Consider the following 9,403-nt stretch of genomic DNA (forward strand, 5'->3'; position numbering starts at 1 on the left):
GGATATAACTAGATCATTTAAAAAAGATAAAAGATAAATCCAATCCAAAATACTGCAATTTAAACAATGTCAGGTTCACACGTCTACATAAGTGATTACCCAGCTTGTTTGAATGAAAATATGGTCGTAGCCTATACTGTAATCAAATGCAAGCCTCATATATTATTATACTGTAAATAGCAAGGCTCACACTGTTTGGTAGCATATTTCATCAAGTTCATCTTCTCTTATTTTTCAAGATATTGATGAAGATAAGGACATTAGTGATATAAACAAAGGTAAAGTTGAGTTTTCATCAAAAATAAAAAAATATTTTAAATGATATATATATATATATATATATATATATATATATATATATATATATATATATATATATATATATATATATATATATATACACAGTATATATATATATATATATACACACATTAATGTCCCAATATTTATTAACAATTTGTCCATTGCTCTTTTAGAGCTGAATTTACCTGATGGAGACATACTACAGGTGAGAGTTCACATTGTAGGTACTGTACAAGTAATGTTTCTGTAGTCTTTACATTTACAAGAGGCCTCAAAGGTTGTTACCGTCTTACCGTTACACGTATCTGTTTTCTGCTTATGGTCTAGCTTCCGGGAATCCAAAGGAATGCCATTGTGGACACGTCAGAGCTTTGGACATCTCCAGTACCCTATGTTTTGGATAGCAGCCTAGGTAAAGGAAGTAGGCTACATTTATGACATTGGCCATGACTCAGATATTGGCACTGTTGTTGGGTGAGTGAACTGTCGTGTGTGAGTACACATCCACATTAACACCTTAGCCCTTTTAACCCTGAAAGTACAGTGCCAACATTCCGAATATTAATAGGATTTTCCATATATTACTATAAAGCACAGTTTCTCAGCTTTCAGGAAGTGTTGGAATTTAAAAGATTTTTTAGATATATATTTTTCAAAGATTTGTTTGATGTTTTTATTTTTATTTTGCCGGTGACGCGGTCGTATTCAGGCTTAGGACTCAAGATTATGAGTCTTGAGTCTAAGGTGTTAATGTGGATGTTTACTTAAGCAATAAACCACTCGAGGCCGTGTGTTATAGTGATTTTATAACAGCTAGGGGGCGTTGTTAGAACGCTAGCTAAAACCCCCCTAGCTGTTATACAATCACTATAACAAACGGCCTCGAGTGGTTTATTGCTTTTATACAACGGTTACTACAGGTATTAGTGTAAAATAAACACACAGCAATGTAAAATATTAACATTTATTCAAAACGAAGCATCATTCCCTCAATTCCGCCAAGCAAAATAGTTCCCCTAACAAAAGGGTTGCCAAGCAACGACAACTACAATGCATTGGATCAAATGGGAGGCGCATTAATACTGAAAATGGAATGATATGTGGTCCCAGGTTTGTGTTACAAAGTATTTTAACACGACTTCCAGCCAATCAGAATCAAGAACCAGAACTAACCGTTGTATAATCACAGTTAACAAATACTATTTGTCCTCTCACCATCATATCATTGTTACATCCAATCCTTCACATTGACCTCTCATGAAGAGATGAATGCCAAAGGAATCATCCTTCGAGCATTTGACCAGTTCAGGCTGAAGACATGCATGGACTTCAAGCCCAGCAATTCTGAGGAGTACTACATATCTGTTAAGAAGTTAGGAGGGTAAGTGATCCTTCAGTTAGCTGCACCAACAGTTTGGTCAAAATGCTCTTTGACGTCATTACGGGGATTCATTTGAATTAACACCAATTTACTCCTAGCAAACCTGGGTAACTTCGCAATCTAGTTCAAACGTTGAATTTTTTGACACAGTACAGATTGTTCACAATATATTCCGATATTTTTCCAGATAAAGGATGTAGGCTAGAATGAATATCCAAGAAGAATGTTGTAGCATAGGTAGAGGCACTATCCTACATAAGGGATAACGTATGGCCAGTCGGTCATTATCAAAAAATAAGCCTCTTATTTTTCGATAATGACTGGCTGGCCATACATTATCCGGCTTCTTACACAGCTGCTTACCAATGGCATTAAAGGAGTAGTAAAGGGACAATGCATGTTTAGCCCTGTTTTAAGGTTACTTATGATCATATACAATGGTTCAGATCAAAACGTTGACAAAACTAGCACTTTTGAGAAAGTCTGATAATTGCTCTATGACCGTTTTGGTCATACAATGGATGTGGGTGGGCACCTTGAAAAATCTTTCAAAAACATGTTAAACTATCGATTTCAAAGACAAGAAGCTCACCAAGGGGGTAATTGGTGTCCGTTGGTGTTCTGACATCAAATTCGCCGCAAAGTATGAATCCTGTAGGGATTTATTGATCATTTTATGAAATCCATTGACTTGTATTGAAGCGACCATTGTAGATGTGTAGATCAATCCTCAGAGGGGATTCAGGAAGTGGAACTACTTACGGTGTTATTGTTTATGTTGCTAGGCTACCTAGTTTGCGGAAGTTTACACACGTATGTGCTGCGACTAAATAGTTCTATACAAAATATTTTAAAAAGCCTTTCCAGATGAACTACAATCTTACTTTATGGTGAATTATATGTCAGAACGCCAACTGACACCTCAGTGAATTTCTTGTCTTTGAAATTGAGAGTTTAACATGTTTTTTGAATGTGGTGCCCATCCACATTCATTGTATGACAAAAACGGTGGTAGAGCAATTATCAGACTTTCTCAAAAGTGCTAGTTTTGTAAACGTTTTGATCTGAACCATCTCCTTTAATACACAGAGAAAACATATTGATTAGAATATATTTTATGTTTATTTTGTTTGTAGCCAATGGTTGCTATCAACCACCAACGCTGCTGCTTAGCTCCCTAGCAACATCGTAACCAGCTATGTTACTTGTTGTTTCCATTGAAAGTGAAATTTAAACAATGTCGCAATGTCATCTATGGTAATGGCTTACACCTTTTATTTCGCCAGGGAATTAGCTATAACAACGGAAATAATTGACCAGTAGAATGTGTCAATTGTCCAATCAGAATACAATATTTCAGAGAGTAATGTAATACATATAATAATCATGACAGGATTGCTTATGACTCTTTTGTAGGTGTTTCTCCTACATAGGGAAAGTTTTCCGCAGAGGACAACCCCTCTCCATAGGACGGTATTGTGATGATATATCCACAGTGGAGCATGAGTTCATCCACGCTCTGGGCTTCTATCATGAGCAGTCCAGATACGACAGAGACGACCATGTCAAAATAATCTGGAAAAACATCTTAACTGGTATGATGAGTTAGTCCTACACTGAACATCCTAACTGGTATGATGAGTTAGTCCTACACTGAACATCCTAACTGGTATGATGAGTTAGTCCTACACTGAACATCCTAACTGGTATGATGAGTTAGTCCTACACTGAACATCGTAACTGGTATGATGAGTTAGTCCTAACTGGTATGATGAGTTAGTCCTAACTGGTATGATGAGTTAGTCCTAACTGGTATGATGAGTTAGTCCTTACTGGTATGATGAGTAAGTCTTAACTGGTATGATGAGTTAGTCCTACAATGAAGAGGATGTTGTGCCTTCTGATATGTAGGTGTTTCTTTGCTGATTTTATCAACATGTACTTCTACCGACAGGTAGAGAGAATAATTTTAAGAAACTATCTGCTAAAGTCTCCACCACACTGGGTACTCCATATGACTACTATTCAGTCATGCACTACGGACAAAACGCCTTCAGCAATGGCAACGGATCCACCATTATCACCATCCGACCAGAGTTCCAGGATGTGATTGGTCAACGCCTGGAAATGAGCTCCAATGATGTGCTGAAGCTGAACAGACTGTACAATTGCAGTAAGCAGAGGATACAAAAACATATCTTCTCTACACTAAATAGCCTTCATGAAATACACGAATTAGAGCTGCAACATCCAGATATCCACATGTTAAGATTTCACGAGGATCTTAAATTCTTATTCGATGTGCTTCATATCACCCGCTTGTAGATGGGACTGTTGCATTCATGGAACATTGCAGTTTCTCGGACGGAATGTGTGGGATGGGCCGCTGCTCCAGAAGTGTGGAGGGAGGCTGGGAGAGAGTGAGACGTGTGGCAGGGGGTCCTGACAGCGACCACACCAGCCTGGGTAGTAGCAGACCAGACGGTAAGACGGGAATGATAATGCTCAATGAAATATACTCCAGTTTTTTTTCATAATATGTAGACCAGGCATTCCCAAACTGTGAGGCGGGCCTCCCCTGGGGGGCCCCAAACAAATTCAGGGGAGGTGCGGAGGGATGGTTAGAAAGAAAGAAAAAAAGGAAAACATTTTTTATTTTTCAATTTTCAGTTTTTTATGAATCAAACATGATTTTAAAGGTCAGAAAAACGAAATAAATCACGGGAGAGAATAATACTAAATTTGTGGATAGTGCAGAGAGAGCCTCCCCCCGCCGGCATGAATGTATTGTGCAAAAACGTCATAACGTTAACTAGCAACAGGTGCCACCGAGCTAACTTGGCTGTGTAACGTTATGGGCTAGCTAACGCTGCCTTGCAAAATGGACACATTTGAGGGGTTGGGGGGGTACGGGTGTGTCACTGTTTTCAGAGGGGAGGCCCACATTGATGGAGTTTGGGAACCCATGATGTAGCCAGAAGGTGCTCTACGACCTACTGACACAGTAACGTAGACACTATGTGCAATTATATCCTGTAATGTAAAGAGTATTATACTTTGTTGAGTCATATTATGAGTGCATATTACTCATAAGCATAAATGTGGTAAAAATACAATAAAAAATAGAAATGGTGCTCAGAGAGCACAGACCCCCTCCTAAGATGGGAATGATAATGCTCAATGAAATATACTCCACTGTTTTTTTGTGTGAATACATATTACTCAGAAGCATACATGTGGTTAAAAAAAATTGAATAAATAATTAAGTGTATTTTCCCCTTCAGGGTTCACCACACCTTCTCCACCACAGGGTACGGTCATCATGACGCCAATTAATAGACACAGTCTGATATATTTTCACATCTGCCTTGTGAATCTCTATTCATGAAATATGTCAACCTTTTCTTCTCTGTGAGCAGGTTTCTTCGTGCACTCCAGCACAGCGTCGGGGCAGGAGGGGGACTCAGCCTGGCTGGAGAGCAGGAGGATGACTCCCAACAGGACGTGCAGTGTCCAGTGTCTGCAGTTCTACTACTACCACAGTGGGGGAGACCAAGACCAGCTCAACATCTGGATCAGAGAGTTCCAGGATGAGAGGGACTCCAAGGGAAAGCTGCGCCTCATGGGACAGATCACAGGTGGAGATCTCTGGGTAGATGTCAGGGTCACTTAGATGTCGGATAGATGTTCATGTTCATGCAGAAATATCTTTCTAGAGATGTAAAGCAGTTCTAAACCAGGCAAAGTGTTGAAAATATGACAAGGTCTGGTGTTTTGATCCTCATGGCAGTCCTCAAAATGCTCCCCCTTCTTTCATGTTACGAAAAATGGACGTACAGTATTGAGGAACCAACCCAAAATAATAAACAACAATTTTAGAATATTAAATAGTCATATTTTGTAAGCAAAGTAGGCAAGTCCCCCCCCCCCCCCAATTATCTGACTGTGAGAAGTGTGAACAGCTCAGAATCTTTGAGGCACTTTTTCTATGCTTAGTGATTTCAGGTGTTCCATCATTCACAGAATCTTCTTTAAACATTTGCAGATTTAAATGCATGGCAGATTTGAAAGCATACAATTTACACTTCCATAATCTGTTAAAATGAATCAATTAATTAATTGATTCATGAATTAATTAATTACCTTGCCCTACTAAAGGACCAAAATACGGGACCCAGTCACAAATATATCCATCTGTGAGAGCTAACTCTTAAGCATTTGGATCTACCTAATTGTTCAGCCATGCAACCTCAGATATTTCTATCTTCCCCCTCTTCGTCTCTCCCAGGTCCTCCAACTCCCCACTGGCAGCTTCATCATGTACCCCTGAACGCCACCAGCAGCTTCCAGGTGGAGTTTGAGGTCCATAAGGGAGCAGGAAATTCTACAGGGGGGTTCTCCATCGATGACATCAACCTGTCAGAGACAGAGTGCCCACATTTTACCTGGCAGATCAAGGACTTTGAGAACCGTCTGATAACCAGCTCCTTTGGCACACTTCTGTTCAGCCCTCGGCTGTACTCCGATGAAGGTTATGCCTATCAGATAGCATTGAGATTGTCTAGAAACTATTTTGGCATCTACATGCGTCTGGTGTCTGGTCAGTATGATGACCAGCTCCAGTGGCCTTGTCCTTGGAGGCAGATGACCTTCCTGTCTCTGGACCAGAACCCCCAAATCCAGCTGCAGATGTCCAGGCAGTTCAGCTTGACCACAGACCCCTCTGAGACAGAATCTGATGGTGAGCTTCATGAGCAAATACAATGTCAGGATAGTAATATTACAGACCAATAACAACACAACAGCTCTACTGTGCAACAGTTAGAACATATTTCAAGGAAATGGACAGGATTGATGAAATATTAGACATTTTCTGTTCTATTGAGTCATTCAGTTCTCTATGGTTGACAGGAAATTTTACTTGGGACAACCCTCGTAAAGTAGGAAGAAACTACACCGACGAGAACAATGAGCAGTTCTTTGTCAACACTCTGGTTGGAAGGTTCTACTTCAGGAAGCTGCAAGACATGAAGACCGGAGACTTCCTTAAGGGAGGCGACGCCATCTTCCTCATCACGTTCCAAAGTACTCCACTCCTTTAGTGATTTGATTGTTAAACTTACGTGTCTCAACAAACAATGTTTTACAAGCCTTAAACATAGCCACCATTGCTTTAAGAGGGAGACAGTTGAATTGTGTCTGTTGTCATCAATGTCTTGAAGGTATCCACTCATGCAACATTTATGCAACTTATTTATTCTGCTCCCAGATATCTCCCCTCTCCTTCAGAACAACTCTCTCCCATGCCCAACGTTGCCACCTGTGAGGTTCTCTCAGCCACTAGGGAACCGTGATGAGGGTCCATGTTCCACCAGGTATGACATAGAGTTCTTATGTCAAGCTGTTTTTGAAAGTAATATCAATTGCAGATGTGTTTTTTCTTTGCTCCATGGAGACAAAACTTATTTTTGTTAATCTCGTAAACATTTCTCTATCCTTCATTGTAGATTCACTACCACCACTCCTACTCCCCCAACAACCACCACTCATCCCCCTCTAACAACCACCACGCTGCCCCCTCCAACAACAACTGATGAAGACAACAGGTACTGACAACCTCCAGATTATTGCTGGCCAATTTAGTTTTGTACATAAATAGTGATATGCGGTTAATGGTATTTCTGTGTCATTTCATATAAGGTTTGGACACTATTAACACGTGAAGTAGTAACATGTCAAGGGGCCAATGCTGAAATTAACAAAACTAAAGTATAAGGGTGAATTTCAAAATGTGTCAAAATAAATACAAAATACATTCAAACCCAAAGTTTAGAGATGAATAAAGACATTGTTCCACCTCCTCCACAGTGTCTTTGGCTTCTCCCCTGGCATGGTGTGCTCCCCCGTGCTCATCCTCCTGGCTCTTCTGCTGCTGCTGGCTCACTGATGTACGTTCTACTAGACCAATGGCCTTCAACAAAGAATCTATTTGATGAAAGTCCTTAAAGGGACACTTCATCCGAAAAGGTTTTTCCTGTGTTCAGTCAATCCACCATACATGATTACGGAGCTTCCTAGGCGCATGTGGAAAAAAATAAAAAGCTCACAAGATAAGTCGTACAAACGAGTTACTGAAAATTTCTCCTTATAATAAAAGTAATTTCAAGAATAGTGAGTTGAATTGATAGCCTGGCTTTGCCAGACCAATTTGCACATGCAATCTTGTGTGGAAACTCTCTGGGCTTTTTACACTTTGTCCCTATCTATATATGAAACTGTGACTTTGAGACAGCGCTACCTTCCCAAGTCCTAATATACAGTATGACTTCTTATCCCGTACGTACAACTTTGTAACTCATATGTACTGTACGACTTATTGAACTTTTTTTTGCTCGTATTTTCACATGCACCTAGGACGCTCCGTACCAATAAAAAAAATGTTGTAAATATAAGGTAGGGAAGAACTTGAGGATAGCTGCTTGTGAAACCCCCCAAAAGTGTGATGATGTAATAACTAATTACCTCTTCCAGGACGAAGTCCGGTGGGAGGTTCTGTTTTCAGTGCCGTCTGTGTGTTGGTTGGTTTGTTTGTTTGTTTGTCTGTCTGTCTGCAGAACGCAAAAAAGACCCTCCTGATTTTCATGAAACTTGGTGGAGGGGTTTAACATGGGCCAAGGAAGAACCCATTACATTTTGTAGTGGATGCAAATCACAGGGCGGAATTATTTTTCACTTTTGTTAACATTACCAGATGGGGCATTTGGCCTTGTTATATTATGCACCACAGTGCCATCTGGTGTTTATTTTTGATATTGTGTAATAGGGCATTTGGATGATCAATAGTCTCTGAGCCAGACTTTCTACGGAGGAGAGAGTCTGGACTTCAGCCGCTTAGAATTTCTAAAAGGAATTTCTTAAAAAAAAACGCATCTCTTCCAGTCTGGACTGTCTACTACTCTCTATGGAATTTTGACGGAATATCTGCCCGTTTTTCCCCAACTTCCTTCAACAAAATTTCAGCGCCTGAATACCAGACGTAGTAGACAATCCGGACCGGAAGTCGACTCGTCTGGCCCGTGAGACTAGATGATCAACTAATTATTTTTCCCTTTCGTAAACATCGACATCAAGAGACATCCTTATCTAAACTAGAAAAGCCCACTCACACTTTCAACAACTGTACTGATGACATGCATCATAGGCAGAGGTCTGCGCTCTATGAGTGCCCTTCTAGTAAAATAAAAACATTACATTTGCATGTAGGCTACATCACACTTTTGGGAGGTAATTAGATTTTAGTGCATGGAATATTAATGGAAAACATTCCAAAATAAAATTTGAGTGTCGCATTAAGGCTGCCCTAGTAATCCTGTCTTGAAAGGTAAAGAACTTCTGATAGAGAATTCCAGAGCTTATTAAAGCTGCATTAGGTAACAGTAGGTAATATGAGCTACAGTAGCAAGGAGGGAACATTTTGTCTGATAAGTTAGATTCAGTCTGCTTCACTCTCACTGTTTGTGGGACACTTATCTTAGCACGATCGCCCACTTTGAACAAGATGTGGTCATGCCTCAAAGCGTTAAAAACATTTTAAAATATATATTTTATATTGTGGTCTAGACCTGACCTGAGCTCAAATAATCATAATTATTATAATTGCTGTGGCAGAGCCAAACAAGGGGTGGTTTTCATAGAGGAGCTCAATCACTTATCCCTCTC

General features: G+C 39.9%; 1 protein-coding gene across 1 annotated transcript; it reads left to right on the forward strand.

Moving 5' to 3' along the window:
* Positions 1-1,568: 1,568 nt before the first annotated feature.
* LOC311314344 (meprin A subunit beta-like) lies at positions 1,569-7,631 on the forward strand (the record flags this gene model as incomplete). Its single annotated transcript, XM_084444681.1, has 10 exons — positions 1,569-1,684; positions 3,101-3,279; positions 3,639-3,857; positions 4,010-4,168; positions 5,104-5,322; positions 5,973-6,425; positions 6,596-6,769; positions 6,974-7,034; positions 7,192-7,290; positions 7,553-7,631. 10 exons carry the CDS (start codon positions 1,569-1,571, stop codon positions 7,629-7,631), a joined length of 1,758 nt encoding a protein of 585 aa, XP_084300807.1.
* Between the last annotated feature and the right edge of the window lie 1,772 nt (positions 7,632-9,403).

Source organism: Borostomias antarcticus (genome assembly GCF_949987555.1).
Source record: "Borostomias antarcticus genome assembly, chromosome: 10".
Classification (NCBI taxonomy): domain Eukaryota; kingdom Metazoa; phylum Chordata; class Actinopteri; order Stomiiformes; family Stomiidae; genus Borostomias; species Borostomias antarcticus.